This window comes from Miscanthus floridulus, chromosome 18 (assembly GCF_019320115.1).
Source record: "Miscanthus floridulus cultivar M001 chromosome 18, ASM1932011v1, whole genome shotgun sequence".
Taxonomy (NCBI): Eukaryota; Viridiplantae; Streptophyta; class Magnoliopsida; order Poales; family Poaceae; genus Miscanthus; species Miscanthus floridulus.
The window spans coordinates 77,098,041-77,115,981 of record NC_089597.1 but is presented as its reverse complement, the minus strand read 5'-3'; the positions used below and the strand labels follow the sequence as shown (position 1 = coordinate 77,115,981).

The 17,941-nt window shown below is 45.3% G+C and overlaps 2 protein-coding genes and 1 long non-coding RNA gene across 8 annotated transcripts; 1 reads left to right on the top strand and 2 right to left on the bottom strand.

The window, feature by feature from the left end:
- Positions 1–4,345: 4,345 nt before the first annotated feature.
- On the bottom strand, positions 4,346–4,789 carry LOC136524046 (uncharacterized). The gene has a single exon (XM_066517529.1). It carries the CDS (start codon positions 4,787–4,789, stop codon positions 4,346–4,348), a length of 444 nt encoding a protein of 147 aa, XP_066373626.1.
- Positions 4,790–6,539: 1,750 nt separating this feature from the next.
- LOC136521691 (uncharacterized) lies at positions 6,540–11,067 on the top strand. Of its 6 annotated transcripts, none has more exons than XR_010775621.1 (5): positions 6,540–7,272; positions 7,762–7,820; positions 8,029–9,076; positions 9,211–9,898; positions 10,778–11,067. It is a non-coding gene; the product is annotated as an uncharacterized lncRNA (long non-coding RNA). The 6 variants fall into 6 exon arrangements; XR_010775620.1 differs by having other exon boundaries at positions 6,541–7,272; positions 7,762–9,076; positions 9,211–9,418; positions 9,527–9,898; XR_010775618.1 differs by having other exon boundaries at positions 7,762–9,076.
- A 3,721-nt stretch (positions 11,068–14,788) lies between these two features.
- Positions 14,789–16,231, bottom strand: LOC136524045 (uncharacterized). Its single transcript, XM_066517528.1, has 2 exons — positions 16,202–16,231; positions 14,789–15,085 (listed from the first exon to the last, which is right to left on the bottom strand). The coding sequence occupies exons 1-2, from the start codon at positions 16,229–16,231 to the stop codon at positions 14,789–14,791; spliced, it is 327 nt and encodes a 108-aa protein (XP_066373625.1).
- Positions 16,232–17,941: the final 1,710 nt, after the last annotated feature.

The following is a 17,941-nucleotide window of genomic DNA, read 5'->3' as shown; positions in this document are numbered from 1 at the left end:
GATGATTTGGACAATGTTGATAGCGATGATGAGACCTATGATCTAGCTAATCCAAATAATGACGATTATTTCTAATAAATGTAATACTAAAGTTGATTATCATTTTGCATCTATTTCTAATTAAGTGTTTTGTAAGCATGAATATTATTTCTAATACATGTAATACTTTTCTTTTTTTTTCAGGTGATTCAACAAAGATGGCGGGTGGGCGTCACAGGCCCGTCAGGTCGCTTTACCAAGCAGGGGAGGAGGCCGAGGGGTCAAACGTGAGGAGGAGGAACCTGAGGAGCAGGAGGCCCCCGGCACGTCTCCAGGTGTCGGAGGAGGCGAAGCCGGTGACGCCCGTGGAGAGGGCACACGAGGAGGAGGAGCAGGAGGAGGAGGAGGTTTCGTAGGCGCCCCCCGAGGGCGACGAGGAGGAGGCGTCCTTCGACGAGCAGGAGGCGTTGGTGGGAGGCTGGGGTTCCTCTTCCTCTGCTCCGAGGGTGTACCTACGAGGTCCCGCATGCCTCCTTGCTTTTCCGCTTCCTCACCGCCGCCTAGTGATTCGCCCTGAAGGGCAAAAGTAAGTAAACTTGACATTTTATTTACCCCTACTTCATATGATAAGTTCAAACAAAGATGAACTACTAATTTTTTCTTAATCACATGTGCAGGAACTGGGTGGTTGTGTCCGGTGCTGGTGCACGCACCCCCAATGGCATCCTGGGTCTTCTGTGCAGGCAACACTACCCCGACGTCGTCACGTACAAGAACAACATGTTGGCGGCCTGTTCGTTTGACCACTACGCCATCGCCGCTGATACGGAGCCGTACCCCAACAAGGCATCAGGGGTCATTGGGGAGTTCTAGGTAAGTCTCCTCGCATAGCATTGCTTCTTTCATTGAACTTTTTCTTTAAAAATATCCATACAAATATCGTGTTTGTCTGTAGGCTTATTTCAAATGCGAGGAGGGATTTGAGGGCAGGAAGGATTAGGTGGCGACCAAAGCCTGCAAAAAGTTCATCGTCGACATGATTCACGAGGCGAAGATCCAGGCCGTTGTCACCTACTACGGGTCGAAGCTTGGATAGAGGGTCAAAAAGGCCGACGCCAGAACCATGGACCTGACCCGGGAGCAGTACATTGAGGTACATGAGAACATCCAGACTGATTCGTTTTGAGAATAAGTAGGTTTAATTCGATCATCTTATATGTCAATTATCGGATGACATGCAGATGATTCCCTGGTGGTGCGGATCGTATCCCGAGGCATGGGAGAAGATCGTGGACAACTGGTTTACGGAGGGGTATGCCTCGACGCACAACGCTGCAAGGGAACGACGTTTGGAGATGCAAGGACCAGCACACCATCAAGGCAGCCGCAACCTCGCCGGATACAGAGACGCATGGGTACACGAATTCATTTATCTATTTTGATGCTCAATTATGACTGATTTCTAATCTTCTTGATGTCTTTCTCGTAGAGGGCGGCACATCAAGGCTAGGAGTGCTCGGACTTCCAGGCATGGTGCATGTCCCACAAGGGAAAGGCGACGTCCAACGTCTCCTTCAGCCTGGAGGACGGGTCCTAGGAGTACACGAACCCGAGCGTCCACACCCGCATCAGCGAGTACACGTCGACGGCAAGGTCAGTCCATGGGCCAGACTTCGACCCGTGCACACAGGAGATTGATACGGAGCTCGTCATGAGGTTGGGAGGAGGGAAGAAGCACGGCCGCATGTGGATTGCCGATGGCACAATCGACTCGACCGCTGTCCCTGACCTCTCCACGATCCGAGCCCGGAGCACGAGCGAGAGCCCGGCCATACGCACACGGCCGACCATTGCACAGCAGCGGGTCGACGTCCTCGAGGTAATTTCAGTTTGACTCGTCGTATATTGACTTTTACACACCATAATTAGCTATACATTACTGAAACATTGGAGTGAAATATTGCAGGCCCGGCTCGAATAAGAAGCTCGGCAGCATCAAGAGCTGCAGGCGCAGCTGATGTCCCAGCATCAGACCTATGAGAGTAGGTTGACGGGCATCACGGAGACCTATGAGACTCGGTTGTCGAGCATCACGGGCTTTCTTCAAAGCCTTGGGCAACATACGGGTCTTGCTGTGCCACCTGAGCTACTCGCTCCACCACCTCCACCTGCAGCCTCATCCTGGGATGGACCTACACATGTGAGTATGAAAGTTAATTGCAGTCTCTTACATGCAAGTAATTTCTAATTAGCTAGCCAAGTACATGTCTAACACATAGAATACATACTCCTTTGTGCAGCCTCAGTCGGCGCCTCAGTCGGCGGGTTCCAATAATCCGCCTAATTCTCAGGATCCGCATCGGTCACCGCCCGATCAAAGGCGTATTTGGTAATGAGTTTGAACTTGTCCATGTTCATGGAATTGTGGTAATAAACTGGATGTTAGATGATGAACAACTTTTGAACTTGTAAATTTCGATGTGATATATTCAGACACTTATGTTTGTGACTTCTAAATGGTGTTTGTGATATGTAAGTGATGAATGTCATGGATTTGAAGAATGTGATGAACATCTGTGAAATTTTCTGTTTGAATGTGTGATGGAAGTGTTGGAATGTAAAAACAAGAAAAAAAGGCAATTATAGACGCTTTGCCGAGTGTCACACTCGGCAAAGGCCTCTTTGTCGAGTGCAATGGCCACTGCACTTGGCAAAGCTGGCAAAAACTGGAGAAAAACACCAGATTTCCCAGCTTTGCCGAGTGTAATTGCAAGGACACTCGGCAAAGCTGGACTCTTTGCCGAGTGTCAGGCCACGGCACTCGGCAAAGGGGAAGGCTTTGCCGAGTGTCACCGCAGACACTCGGCAAACAATTTTGGCAAAGCTGGGCTCTTTGCCGAGTGTCAGGCCACGACACTCGGCAAAGGGGAAGGCTTTGCCGAGTGTCACAGCAGACACTCGGCAAAGGGACTTTTTAAAAAAATAAAAAAATTCTTTTCCGAGAACCGACACTCGGCAAACAATTTTGGGAAAAAAATTATATAAATTCTTGGCCGAGTGTCGTCCTTGAGACACTCGGCAAAGCAACCATCATGATAGCGCGCCGTTAACGGCTACTTTTCTTTGCCGAGTGTCCGGTCGACACTCGGCAAAGGCTTTGCCGAGTGCCCGACAAATGACACTCGGCAAAGAAGGCTTTGCCGACTGTTTTTTCTCCGAGTGGCCTATGCTGAGTGCAGCGCTCGGCAAAGCCTTTGCCAAGTGTTTTTAGCACTCGGCAAAGTCCCTGTCTTCAGTAGTGTTAGACCCGCAAAACCCGTCCAAGCCAGTTTTGAAAACCAGCGAGGTCAGTTTTCCTATTTGGATCTTGAATTGAGTGTCACTGATGGAAACTCACCCAATGCCGTGAGAAATTTGTAGATTTCATTTGGAAAAGGTTTTCTATTGGGATAAGACCACTCCCTCTATATTTATTAGAAAAACATGGTCCAATGAGGTAATCCAAATACACAATCGTCAAAAAGTAAAAAACACATCTATTACTCTTTTTATCCTCTATTTCCCATCTATCACTGCTCGTTTTTCATTGTCGCTGCATGGCTCTAGATGAATGATGACGAAGCTCTAGAGCGGCTAGGCCGATTAGGGCAGCCTATCACCACCGCACGCCCAGACAGGGTCCCTCTTGGATGTGTGGGGTTGCTTGTTTTAAGAGACCTTGTTGTCATGTCTTGTTTATCGTGCTCTCTATGAGGTTTCTATGGTGACATGTCTTGCATATCGCGCTCATCGCTGGAGGAACTTGAGAAAATATTCATCTACAAACATGCTATAAGTGACGGCCAACCTAAATCTCATCTAGGCTGATCTTTGATCCGTCTATACTGAGCGATCTTACTTCTTACCATTGTGCCGACAATAATTCACGTCAACACCAGTATTACATTACCAGTTTGAATAACTTATCTGATGTGATAAATATTTTTATCGTATGGTCAATGAGTGTTGTTTCTAGATGTTCTAAAACGGTGCTTTTTCATAGTTTATACATTCTTAATCAAAATTTGATTAGGGTGCCTTCCATACGGACGGAAGTTCCTATCGGACGCGTAGGAGTTAATTCTATGAGGCCACCACGGACCAAGATGCACAGTATGGTATTATATTTCTTATTATGGTACCAAGCCGCGAGGAGTAGCAAAACGTATATCCAAATTAAACTCTCACACGCTTTATAACGTAACAAATTATTCAGGCATGTTCTTTACAATAAAGACACATTAGAAAGTTCAACGAAATGCTGCACAGCACACATGCGTCTGCGGCTGCTGCGCCATTCCAGCATTGGGATCGACCGGCGCCTCGTTCAGCTGCAGGACTGGCTCACGGCGAAGGCGCTGACCGGAAACGACTGTGTGAACTGCTTGGCCTGAAATGTGAGTTGGTCACCGGCACGGTCGACTTGTCTGATACCGAGCCAGCCGAACTTGATCTGCACATCCACGCCGTACACCTCCTGGATGGAACCGGGCTTGATGACCCCTCCAACCGTGCTGGAGAAACGGAACTTGAGCTGTTGGCCGCCGAAGGTGACTGGAATCTCACACTGTCGTGCGAGGGTCACTTCTAGTTTGCCGTCCGGGTTGAGAACGTATGATCGCACGCCCTGGGGGAGGAGTCCACGCGGTAAGTTGTTTTTGTCCAGGATGTCGTATGCCGTCCCTGTTGCAGCCGCCTTCAAGCTCGCTGCGTACGCAATGTGGTGGATGCAAGCCACGGTGGCGAGGAGGAGAATGTGCTGCTTGGCCATGACGACTGATCCACTCACAGAAACTTGCTTGCAAAAGCGCACACGTAGTATATACTATCAAATTATATGGGATGGGAATGGGATATGGGAGTGGATCGTCCTTGGCTCCGATATGATATATATAGGCACGTATGCGAGTCCAAATGAATCAGAGTTGAATTGCGCAATTACTCCTACCAATTCTGTACAATCGAAACGGTCGTCACAATGAATACAAAATAACCTAGATATAAATCGTACTCATTCCCTGCCTAATAAATGACATTACGTTCCACGAAAACGTTACGTTCATCATCCTACCAAATCTATCGGAGTTCAATTGCATATATATTTAGTTCTACCTAAATTATGTTCCATCAAAGCGCTTTTCATTTATAAATAGTGCACATTAACCAAGGTTTTAATTGCTTTGATTCCGATATAATGCTACATAAATGACATAACGTTTATCACAATGTTTCCTATTTTTCTGAAACTAGAAGAATGCCCCGCGCGTTGCTGTGGAAATCGCAGATAAAATTATAATACTTATATTTACTTATATGAATAAATAAATATCATTATAATTTTAGCATTATGATGTGGACAACTAAATATATGTTATTAAATAATTTGATTTGCTAATATGAATATCTTGGTGCCGAGGGAGTGGCCCACGACGCATCGTGGTTGTGGAACAGGACGACGGTGTGGTGCGTCTGTGCCTGTCAGGCCCTTGGTGCTTGACATATATTCCGGAGCTAGCTTCTGGCTTCGCCCAACGATCGTTCACCCCAAGCTAAGGTCGTTGGGACAACTGCGGGGGCTTTGGCTCGGTCAGGGCTCTCCTGGGTCTGGGATTCCCCGCGCCTTGGGCAACCCCCCCCAAAAAAAAAGGATTACTCGGACAGGGGCAAGGCGTCTCGGCCTTGCCTCTTGACCGCCGAGGCCTTCTAGGGAGCTGGCCCTTCGAGGCCCATCAAGCCATCCGCAGATGGCCTAGAGTATATGCGTGAGCATACATGCCAGGTGTAGCCCCGAACCCCTGGCTGATCAGGAGAATCAATTAGGGAGTTGAGTCCTTTTGGTCTTGGGTCGGATGTCTGTTCGAGGAGTGAGGAATGCCTTCACGACTTCTTGGTCGGGTAAGAACCTCGGTGAGCTTCAAACCGGTAGAGCCTGAGCGAGGGCTCGGCCAATCCTTTGGGGGATTGCTGGCTCTGGGCCTCTATGAGGCGCCCCGCTTAGCCAGCCTGCCTTGGGTCGGGTGACTTGGCTTGGTGCCACTTTGTCGCTCGTTGACCCACCCCCATCGGCGCGTTTGGAGATAGATTTCCATGGTTCAGCTTGCACATTGCGATGGCCAGGGCACTCCACGTGCCGGGGCTATAAACCACTACTAGGGCAGCAGGATAGTGCCCATCGCTCTCGATCCCCTGGTCCGGGAGCGGCCATGTGTCATCCGCTGGCCGGCCTTCGAACTCCCAGGAACGTAGGCTAGAGGAGATCTCGGGCCCTTCGTGGGGCTAGTTTGTCGGCGAGCAGGGTAATTTCTCCATGAGCGCCCCCATCCGTCGCTGCTGGTGAAGTCTTTTCATATTTGTCGGTCACCATGCCGGCTCAGGGAGTCAATGCTTTGTGGTGGGCTGCACTCCGCACGGAGCGAACCGCCCCGATTGTCATGATCATCTCCCTTTTAGATATATTACCTAACTCAATGGTTTTCCATTGACTATTACGTTAGATCGGTCACTATGTTTGACCTTCATCCAGGATCGCGCAAAGGAAAGGATCCTCTCACGTCGTCGGTCTGCCCACGCGTGGGTCCATCCGCAGGTGGGACCTCCTCCCAGGCCTGCGATCCCGCGGCGCAGGTGGGTCCGCCCAAGCCTGCGATCGCGCGTGCTGCCCACTGGTGATTGGTGAAGCCCTCGCTCCCTCCACCACCCTCGCCCTCGCGAGCCCTCGCCTTCGGCCTCACGCCGCTGCCAGCCATCGCCCTCGCCGTCCCACCTGCCCCTCTCCGCTCCACCCGTCGCAAGAGGTACCGCCAAACGCTCAGAGATCGCAGCTCCGCCATCACCGTCCACCAACCCCCAGATCCCCAAACTCCGTCATCCACCGGCCACAGCTTCTATCCACCAGCATGCTCGTCGTCCGTGGAGAAGGAGGTGGGCGATGGTAGCGGCAGCGGCACTGCACGGGAACGAGTGAAGCAGCGAGGGTCCCGGCAGGTTGAAGGCCGCGGATCAAGATGACGTGGCCACGTCTGTGAGGAGGATCCTCGCGGCGCTGTGCTGGGCGCCTCCGCCGCCGCCGAAGTCCGGGAAAGCACGGCGACTGTTGGAGGTGTCCCTTTTTCTCGACTAGAGATCCGTGTGCGTAGCCGCACCATCATTGCTACCAGAAGAGCAGAGGACGACACCTGCTTCTCCCCCAACAGCGACGACCCCCGCCGCCATCTCCCGCGCCAACGCCACTGGTCAACAGTGTGCCGCGTCCCGGTTCGTGCCTGTTCATTTTCCCCTCATCTGGATCTTTGAGGACCTCCAGTTCGTGTCCATTCATTTCCCCCTGATCTGGATCCCTCTTGATTCGTATTTGTGTTGTGTGGTTGTCGTCAAATTGTATTATGCCTTCTGTTTCTAATCTGCTTACACTTATGATTTAGCTTTCAAACAAACAATACAGAGAAATGGTGTACCGCTGCATTTTGGTGGTTCTCACAAAAAAAAAACATTTTATAATTTTTAATCCAATTACTTAAATCACAATGTGGTGTCACAGAGCTTACTACCTACTATTACATAAATTTACACAAATGTGACAGAGGACTCTGGATTTATCCTTCGGTATCAGCAGCATATCATGTCGAAGTGCAGCTCATTGATGTCAGCTTTTTCATCATGCTTTGCTTTAATTTTAATTCATATTGTCTCTATGGAACTCCTGAATTCTAGCTACTTCCATTTTCTTTGTGCATAATTTTAAAGGAGGTGAAGAAGGAAGTAAACCAGGAGAGAGACACTCCAGCAACCACTGAATGGAATAGGTACCCAAGTTTCCTTCTGCATTTGTGATCTACCAGAGGGAAATAAGCTGTAAACTTAATTAAACTTAACACAGGAGGTAAAATTAATTTGCTATATGGATTGTTCTAAACTGAAATAATTTTTCATGATACGTTGATGATAAGTGGTTTAGAAAGCCAAGATAGCCATACTATTGTCAGGTGCCCTGTTGCAAGATCTCTGCTGCAGGTAATGAAGAAAAATTCAGGTTTCCGGGTGAGGAACAGTGGAGGATTGATGAACCAAAGTTGCAATTTCAGAAAAATAGGTGTTCAAACTTGATGCACATCTACTTCTGTAGATCCCATGCTAACCGCTACTACTGGTGCTTTATCAAAATCCCACTCCTTTTTTTTTTTGTAATTCTACAAACTGAGAGTCTTCACAATAGCATTGCATCTGTTGGGCTAGGTTCGACAGAATAGCAGTTTTAACTTTGCCATTAGTCTTTTGTATCATTGCCCATCTTTCCTTTCAAGGGGCTGCAAAATGGGTGACAATGAAGAGTAGTATGCAAAATATCCGTGTTTTGATTTTCTGTCGCAGAGAAAGTGAAATCTGTTGAATGTGATAGGAGAAAGCCAGTAACAGAGGAACCTTCAAGAAATGGGCATGTTTGTGAAATTCAGATTGGTATTTTAAGCATTATTTCATTATCTCTATTTCGAGGTATTTTCCACTTAGAGTATAATTGAACTTGATATTCTTTTGGGTAGGAACTTTGATTAATAGGGTTAGGGAATCTAGAACTTTGGTGACTATACCTCCTTTGTATAGCAGGATACGTGTTCAGAATTTGAAAATAGATTTAATGAGCAATAGCAAAGTGAATCCATGTTTTGCTTGGTGGTTTACTTGATCATCAGGTTTGGATTTCCTATGGCCGTTTCTTGTTGTTTTACATGTATGCTTCTACTAAATGGGCATATGCACACACGTGAGAGTTTTGGTTCCAGCATTTTAGGAATTTTGATCCCTAATCTATGGCGAACTTATGGCATTAGATGATCTTACTTGATCTTTTCTTAGACTGAACCTTGCTGATAATTATATTTAGAACACATCCATGCTTGGGATGCCAACCGCAAGCACCGTCACCTCACGTCCCTGTCTGGCTGTCTGCCCGGCGCTCGTGGTGGAGGCCGAGACTGTAGGTGCGGCAATGGAGGGCGATGGCATCCCCGTGGTGGACCTATCGTCGCCGTGCGACCACGGCGCTTGTGGCCTTTGAGCTCAGGTGCCTTTTCTTTGTTTTCCTGATATGCTTTCTGTGATGCTTGTGTAGCTTCTTGGGCCCTGTCATTACTTAGAATGATGGATTTCATATTCAAGTACTCAAAACAGTAGGATGTTGTTCTTTCATACTGTCAGCCCGGCGCTCGTGGTGGAGGTCGAGGCTACAGCTGCTGCAATGGAGGGCGATGACATCCCCGTGATGGACCTGTCGTCGCCGTGTGACCACGGCTCTTGTGGCCTTTGAGCTTAGGCGCCTTTTCTTTATTTTCCTGATATGCTTTCTGTGATGCTTGTGTAGCTTCTTGGGCCCGTCATTACTTAGAATGATGGATTGCATATTTAGGTACTCAAAACAGTAGGATGTTGTTCTTTCATACTGTATTTTCTCTAAAATCGATAATGAGAGATGATCTGTATTTTTTTGTATGTTGGCTATCTGGTCGGTTGGTAGTGGTGGCAGCAGGCATTGAGGGCAAGGCCCACTGGCCATGGATTGGCTGCAAACCGATGCGCAAGGGTTGCGCAGAGTACCCCATACTGCTGCTCATGCTTCTCTGTAGACACGGCGTTGGTTGGGTGTCCATGTCATGTCTTGTTTGTGCTTGTTCTGGAATCAAAACTAACGCATGGCACATCTCTCACAACTAAAAAGACTAAAAAGTGGACACGGTTTTGGTGCGACTCCACCCCCCCCCCCCCCTGGTGGTGGACCCAGTGTCGCTTACTCCCCTCCCATCCCACCTCCAATATATCACGCTCTTCCCCATCGCGCATCCGTGCTCGGCCACGCCGTCGCCAGGCCCTCGCCCTCGCGCACCCATTGGTAGGTGTGTTTCTCATCATTTTAGTCTTAGGCCATTTATTTAGAAGACTTTAATCCTACAGAAAATATTCAGTACGTGGTTGTTGAGATTCATTAAAGATTTTCATAAATACATAATGCACTCTCATAGTTATTTAAGGTTTTGGACTTTTGCAATGTATAAGTTGTTTGTCTAAACTTGCAGATCTAATTTTCTGTTAAACTTCAGAGGATATTTAGGGTGCCTTAATCTTCGAACCAGAAAATAATCTTATAATTAAAGTTTTAGCTTTACTACATAGTATTTATATTTGAGACCCTGTAATGAAAGAAATCATGAACAATTTATTCACTTAAACTGTGAAAAACTCTCTGTACTCTTTTGTACATTCCTGAATATGTAAATCAATTCTAACCTATTGGTGGTTTTTTTTTGTTGCCGGGACCACCTGATTCATAATGCTGCCAAACATATATATTTATTGTATATTGAGCTAAGCACTTCTCTTTCTTATTAATTATGTGTCGTACAAGGGATCCGTTGACAAATGTATTCTTTTAGTTAGTGGCATGTTAGTGCTTGAAAAATTACACTTGATTTGTTGCAACCTATTCAATCAAAATATTACATTTCATTTTATGCTTCTTCTAAGACCGAAACTAAGTGAATCTATTTTACTGCCCGAAGATACTACTAAACTTCTCCTATAGGAAGTTGGAACCTGCGCGGGGCTGGAATCATCTGGACTGTATGCTTGCATGGCTTTGTTATGGTTCCTATAGGAGTGTCATGTGCATAATAGTGTATATGGTTTTCAGCCCTCACCGTGCATTTTTTCTTGCGAGTGGTTGATATGAACTAAAGTTCAATAAATCTTTTTTCCTGTTTCTGTGTGGCAGGATAAGATGGAGACCTTCACCACCCTCAAGTGTCAGCAAGATGAAGGACGCTAGCACATCATAGTATAGTTTCTAATATATCTGTTGTATTCTACTGTTTGATGAGCACACATATATGTTATTATAGCTCACTAGCCCGTGCAGTCCGGGGTTCCAGGAAGAGTCACTAAACCATATATATTGCACATTTCTTAACGTTGGCCGTTTCCATGTATTTAAAGATGTGGGCTACTATCTGTAGAAGATTTTATATATATTGCACATTTCTTAATTTTGTTGTTTCCATGTATTTAAAGATGTGGGCTACTTGAATATGTGAAAGTTGATCTCACATATTTTTCTTCATAGTTATTAGGGCATTATTTGTTTCCATTGCAACGTGCGGAAAGATCTATACAGTAGAGTTTGTAAGCCTGTGACGTCGCGCTCTCCGTGACTGTTAATTTCACAAACTTTGCTTTTTGGATTAACTGTCATTTTAATGTTGATATTTAATTTTTACAGTATTGTTATCTTGAAGGGCGGGCCTGGTGCAAGCGGTAAAGTCTTACCGCCTGTGACCGGAAGGTTTCGGGTTCGAGTCGTGGTCTCCTCGTATTGCACATGCGAGGGTAAGGCTTGCCACTGACACCCTTTCCCAGACCCCGCACAGAGTGGGAGCTATCTGCACTGGGTATGCTCTTACAGTATTGTTATCTTATCGTGCGATCCGTGTGTTTTTAGTATAAATTGTTAGTTATCCCGTAGTAACGCACGGACACGCTACCTATCAAACTATATGGGATGGGAATGGGATATGAGAGTCGATCATCCCTGGCTCTAGTATATATATATATAGGCACGTATGCATGTCCAAATGAATCAGAGTTGAATTGCGCAATTACACCTACCAATTCTGTCCCATTGAAACGGTCGTCACAATGAATACGAAATAATCTAGATTTATATTGCAGTCATTCCCTGCCTAAATGACATTACCTTCTACAAAAACTTTACGTTCATCATCCTACCAAATCAATCGGAGTTCAATTGCATACCTATTTAGTTCTGCCTAAATTATGTTCCATCAAAGCTTTTTTCATTATAAATAGTACAAATTAACCAAGGTTTTAATTGCTTTGATTACGATATAATGCTTCCTAAATGACATTTCACCAGAACAGAACGTTTATCACAGTGCTTTCCTATTTTTCTGAAATATATGGTTCTTAATATATAGTACGGGAGTAAGAGTCACATGAAAATCTGTCTTCTCCTATCAGACATATGATATTCATATTCTCATATAATAAAAATTTATTTCCTATCAGGATATTTGGAACACTTGCAATTATATCTACCAGGTTGGAAAGCTTCACTGATGAACAGAGTAGGCCGTTTGGTTTTATCACGGGTGGTCCTAACAGCCACTGTAATTTACCTTTTGATTGTGGTGGATCTTCCCAAATGGGTTATTAGAGCCATCGACAAGAAACGTAGGGGTTTCTATGGAAAGGACAGGAAAAGGCTAATGGAGGAAATTGCCTGGTAGCCTGGGAAAAGGTTCAGAGGCCTTTTGAATATGGAGTGCTAGGCATTCACAATCTGGAATATTTTGGTTGGGCACTTCGAATCCGCTGGCTATGGGCACAGAAAACAGATCCATCGAGACCTTGGGCTGGTCTCACCATCTAGGTACCACAAAAAGCTCAAGCCTTGTTTCATATGGCGGTTGATGCAATAGTTGGAAATGGGGAGACAATTTTATTTTGGTCACATCGCTGAATAAATGGCAACACTAAGGCAGAAATAGCTCCTAACCTTTATAAAATTGTCCCCAAAAGGGTGGTGAGATCAAGGGCAGTAGCACAAGCTCTAAATAATAGGGTTTGGGTGTCTGGCATACAAGGGGCTCTCACTGCCCAGTTCTAATGGACTATCTTTGGATTTGGGAGTTGTAGGATAGAGTGGTCTTGCAGCAGGAAGTTCAGGAACATTTTCAATGGAAGCTGACCCAAACTGGTACAAATAGCAGGAAGCCCGCTTACAAAGGCCTTCTTTGTTGGTTCCATAAAATTTGCAGCATGGCGAAGAATCCGACGGAGCTGGGCACCTCTATGCTGCAAATTCTTCATTTGGTTGGCATTAAAAGGAAGGATCTGGATGGCTGATCGCCTAGCCAAGCATGGGCTGCAACACCCAGACGCCTGTCCTCTGTGTGACCAGGCACAGGAAACAGCCCAGCGCCTTCTTTTATCATGCGTGTTCACTCGTGAGGTTTGGTTCTTCATTTTCCAATACCTTAACCTGGTTGTTGACTTGCCCACAACACCATCCGAGCAGTGCCAAAAGATATAAAAAAAGGTTTGAACTCTCTCATCATACTTGTGGCCCGGAAGGTTTGGAAGCACCCAACTCCTGCGTGTTTGCACGAGTACGTCCATACATCAGATACAACTCCAAACAGTGGCGAATGAGAGCTCCTTGGGTATGGCTGGGACCTCAAAGCTCCAAGAGTTCCTCACTAGGTCACTTATTCTGGGCACTTAGGCGCCGTGGCTACCGGTCAAGTCTGCAATTTTTTTGTTGGCAATTTTGTTTTCAGTTTTGGTGGGTGTGTTGGTGTGCAAAGATTTGGGGGGGGGGGGGGGGGGGGGGGGGTCTTCCCTAATCTTCTGTATTTGTTCACTTTCTTAATGAAATGCCATGCAACTCTCCTGTGTAGTTCGAGAAAAAAAAGAAACTCCTGAAGACACCTGTATAAGAGACCAAACTATGTTTGCAAATTCACGGTAAAAAAACAAGTGTTTAAGCGTTGAAAGGATCATGACGCCTAAGGGAGGGCGAATTAGGATTTCTAAAATTAAACTTGGCCTCTAATTATACTTATCAAACCTATGCAAAATTTCTATATAAATGTGCACTATGGTTTTACTATGTGTGTTGCTATCTCTACCGATAAAGAGTTTTTCACACTAGGTTCCAATCATATCACTAACATAGCAAGCTAGACTAAGAATGGAAATCACATAACCTACATAAGCAATGTAAAGTGCCAAAGCTTAAAAGATATAGGGATGCAAACTCCGGTAGACGAGGAATAGTGAAACGTATATCCAAGATGTACAGTACTGTATTATATATTTTATATGGTACCAAGGTGCGAGGACTAGGGAAAAGTATATCCAAACTCCCACACGCTTTATAACCAAACAAATTATTCAGACATGCATATTCTTTACACTAAAGACAAAATTAGAAAATTCAACGAAATGCTGCACACATGCGCCCGCGGCTAGCCTCAGACAAGCGAAATTTGCAACGACCAAAGGGTATAGCACCAGAAGAAATTCCTTGGAGGAAGAGGCGGGACCAAGACAAACCGGGGAACCAAACTTGCGCCGGATCTCAGCTTCAACCACTCGCCCAGGCCTGAAGTTCAGGCCAGGAAGCTCCATGGGTGAAGATGAGAAGTCATTGTGAGCGGAGAGGGATGTCGCGAAGGGAGTCGCCGAAATCGTCATCGTCTTATCACTTTAATCGGTAATCATGGGCCTGTAATTGAGTTCTCATTCCGAAGTAACAGCAATATTACATTACCCTAAATAGTTTGAATAACTTATCTTATTGCATGATAAATATTTCAGTCGTATAGTTGTCAGTTAGTTGATCTGTTTTTTATACATGTTCCACAATGATGCTTTTTTCTTTTACTTTATTTTTGTTTATACCTTCTCAATTAAACTTTGATTACGGTGCCTTCTATCAAAACTTTGTTGTTCCTGCCATCCCGACGTTAGTTCCCATCGGACGAGTAGGAGGTAATTCTAGGAGGCCTCCACGGACCAGGATGTACCGTATTATATTGTATAAAGGCGCAAGGACTAGCAAAACGTATATCCAAACTCCCACACGCTTTATAACCAAACAAATTATTCAGACATGTTCTTTACAATAAAGACAAAATTAGAAAATTTAACGAAATGATGCACACATGCGCCCGCGGCTGCTGCGGATCGACTGGCGCCTCGATCAGCTGCAGGAGTGGCTCACGTCGAAGGCGCTGACCGGAAACGGTGTGAACTGCTTGGCCAGAAATGTGAGTTGGTCACCGGCACGGTCGACTTGTCTGATGCCGAGCCAGCCGAACTTGATCTGCACATCCACGCCGTACACCTCGTGGATGGAACCGGGCTGGATGACCCCTCCAACCGTGCTGGAGAAACGAAACTTGAGCTGTTGGCCGCCGAAGGTGACTGGAATCTCGCACTGGCCGGCGAGGATCACTTCTAGTTTGCCGTCCGGGTTGAGAACGTACGATCGCACGCCCTGGGTGAGGAGGCCACGCGGTTAGTTGGTACGCAATGTGGTGGATTCAAGCTGCGATGAGGAGGAGGAGAATGTGCTGCTTGGCCAGGGCTTCTGATTCACTCAGAAACTTGCTAACAAAAGCGCACGCGTAGTATATATGATCAAACTACATGGGATGGGAATGGAATATGGGAGTCGATCGTCCCGGGCTCCGGTATATATAGGCACGTATGCGAATCCAAATGAATCAGAGTTGAATTGCGCAATTATTCCTACCAATTCTGCTCCATTGAAACGGTCCTCACAATGAATACGAAATAACCTAGATTTAAATTGCAGTCATTCCCTGCCTAAGTGCCATTCCACCAAAACGTCATCGTAGTATCAAATCAATCACAGTTTAATTACATATATATTTAGTTCTCGCTAAATTATGTTCCATCAAAACGGTGGCCATTATAAATAGTAGAAATTAATAACCAAGATTTTAATTGCTGTGATCCCAATATATATAATGCTATCTAAATGACATTTCACCAGAACGTTTATCACACTGCTTTTCTATTTTTCTGAAATACATGGTTTTGGTATATAGTACGAGAGTAAGATTCCTATGAAAATCTGCCTTCTCCTTTCTAACATAGTACGATATTTATATTAAACATTGTTCGCAGTTCGAATGGTATAATTCATTCTTGGTCTACAAATCATATAATAAAAATTTATGTCCTGTCAGAGTATAATTTGGAACACTTGCAATTATATTTACATTTTTGTTTCTTACATAATTTAATTAAATATTGTATACTTGAAATAAATTTTGTGAAACATATGATTCCCAAATAAATAATTTTATAGCCACAAATTTAAAGGAATATTTATTACTACAAAGCCATCGTCCATGTACCATAAGACATAATATTGATTGACCTTTCACATGAAAAAGGAAAACTCATAGGAACAACAGTTTAAGACCAACAGGTGTACTCCATCAACCAAATACAACAAAACTGATGGATTAAAATATATATATATATATATATATATATATATATCGGTCACAGAAAGTCCTAAGTTCCTAATTGGTACGTAAAATATTTCATTCAGAAAAATAAGAGGGGCATGATGCAGTACCTTCTCAAATGTGCAATGAATTACTGCCATGGGATGTGCTTCATCTCATCCAGCTCCATCTCATAGGATTTTTTTAATGTTAACACTTTTGAAAACTAATTTTAAATCTAATACGGTCGATTTTTTTTAAACTAACACTTTTGGCCGCGCCTATTGCCCTGGCGCGGCCAAATGCCTATGCCGCGCTATGCATGGTGGCGCGGCAGAGGTCTGACGTGGCGACGACCAGAATCGCGATCATTGATATGGCAGGGCTCTGCCGCGCCACGGAGCATGGCGCGGCGGGGCCAAATAAATATCGCGAGCGAGCCCCCCGTCCGCAGGCACCCCTGCCCGCCCGCCCGCCGCCGTGTCCTCCGCCAGCCGCACAGTGCCCCGCCGCCACGCAGCGCCCCTGCCCACATCGCCGCCGCGCAGCGACCGCGCCCGCCCATGCCGCGCCGGCTGTGTCCGGCCACTCCCGTCACGCAGCGCCCGCGCCGGCCGCGCCACGAACGCCGGCGCGTCAAGGCCGCCCGCTCCTAAGGTACCTCCTTCTCGATTTCATATTATTTTGATTATTATTGTTTTAGGATAATTAGTGATTTAGGATAATTAGTAATATAGGATAGTTAGGGTTTTATGATTGTTATTGATTTATGATAGTGATTTAGGATAGTTAGGGATTTAGGATAGTTAGGTTAGTGAATTTGTTTGTGATTTACGTAGGTAGTTTTTAGATTTGAGGTTAGGATTTTAGGTTTAGGGATTGATTAGGTATTTATTATTTAGTTTATAGTTAGTTATTTAGTTAGGGATTTTGGGTATAGATACTAGTTTACAAATATCGTTACTTACTAGTGCGTGATACGTCGATTTTGATGACTTCATGAAGTTTCATCAAATGCTTATATTCCTAGTGAAGTTGTTTATGTTACTAGTGCGTGATATGTCTGTTAATTTTACTTTGAATATATACATGTGCTTTCATATTGCATAACAAGTAGTTCAAATTTTGCAATGCTACATAATGTTAATTTGAATTTTGTTAATTTGAATACTCTAACGCTTTGTTTATCAATTTGTAACAGGATGGTCCCTCCCATGCAGCACCCGTTGTACCCTATTTTTGAGGTGGAGTACGACGACCAGCACTGAGCACACATCTTGAGTGACAACGACGTAGAGGTGGCCTTGCCTACTTTGAGGCCCCGCACGCACATCAGGGCGCACCAGGCGGACGAGCATTATGCGCCGTACATACGGCGTGCCGGCTTCCTCGAGCTTGTCCGTACATACGGCGTGCCGGCTTCCTCGAGCTTGCCGACTTACTGTAGTGTAGACATGTGCGAGTGCATTCTTTGTACGTAAACTTTCTTATAACAAATTTGAGACAACTAACAGTCGTTCTATTCTTATAACAGGTGGAGGCATGAGACCCACACGTTCCACCTACCATGTGGCGAGATGACCTTGACCATGCAGGACGTAAAGGCTATTTTTGGCCTTTGGTTGGGGGGACTTCTAGTGATAGGGATGGTTGACAACGATCACTGGAGGGAGCTGGTGGCTCAGTTTACTGGCTTTCTTCCACCGAACGACGAGACTTCCAAGAAAAATAAGTAAGAAATTGAAGCCTATTTAATACTTGCATTACTTTCCTGCAGTCATCGGGTCTCATTTTCTTTGGTAAATTTTAGGAAAACTTCTGGTGTTTCGTCGTCCTAGATCACGGAGCGCTTTGATTACTTAGACCCATAG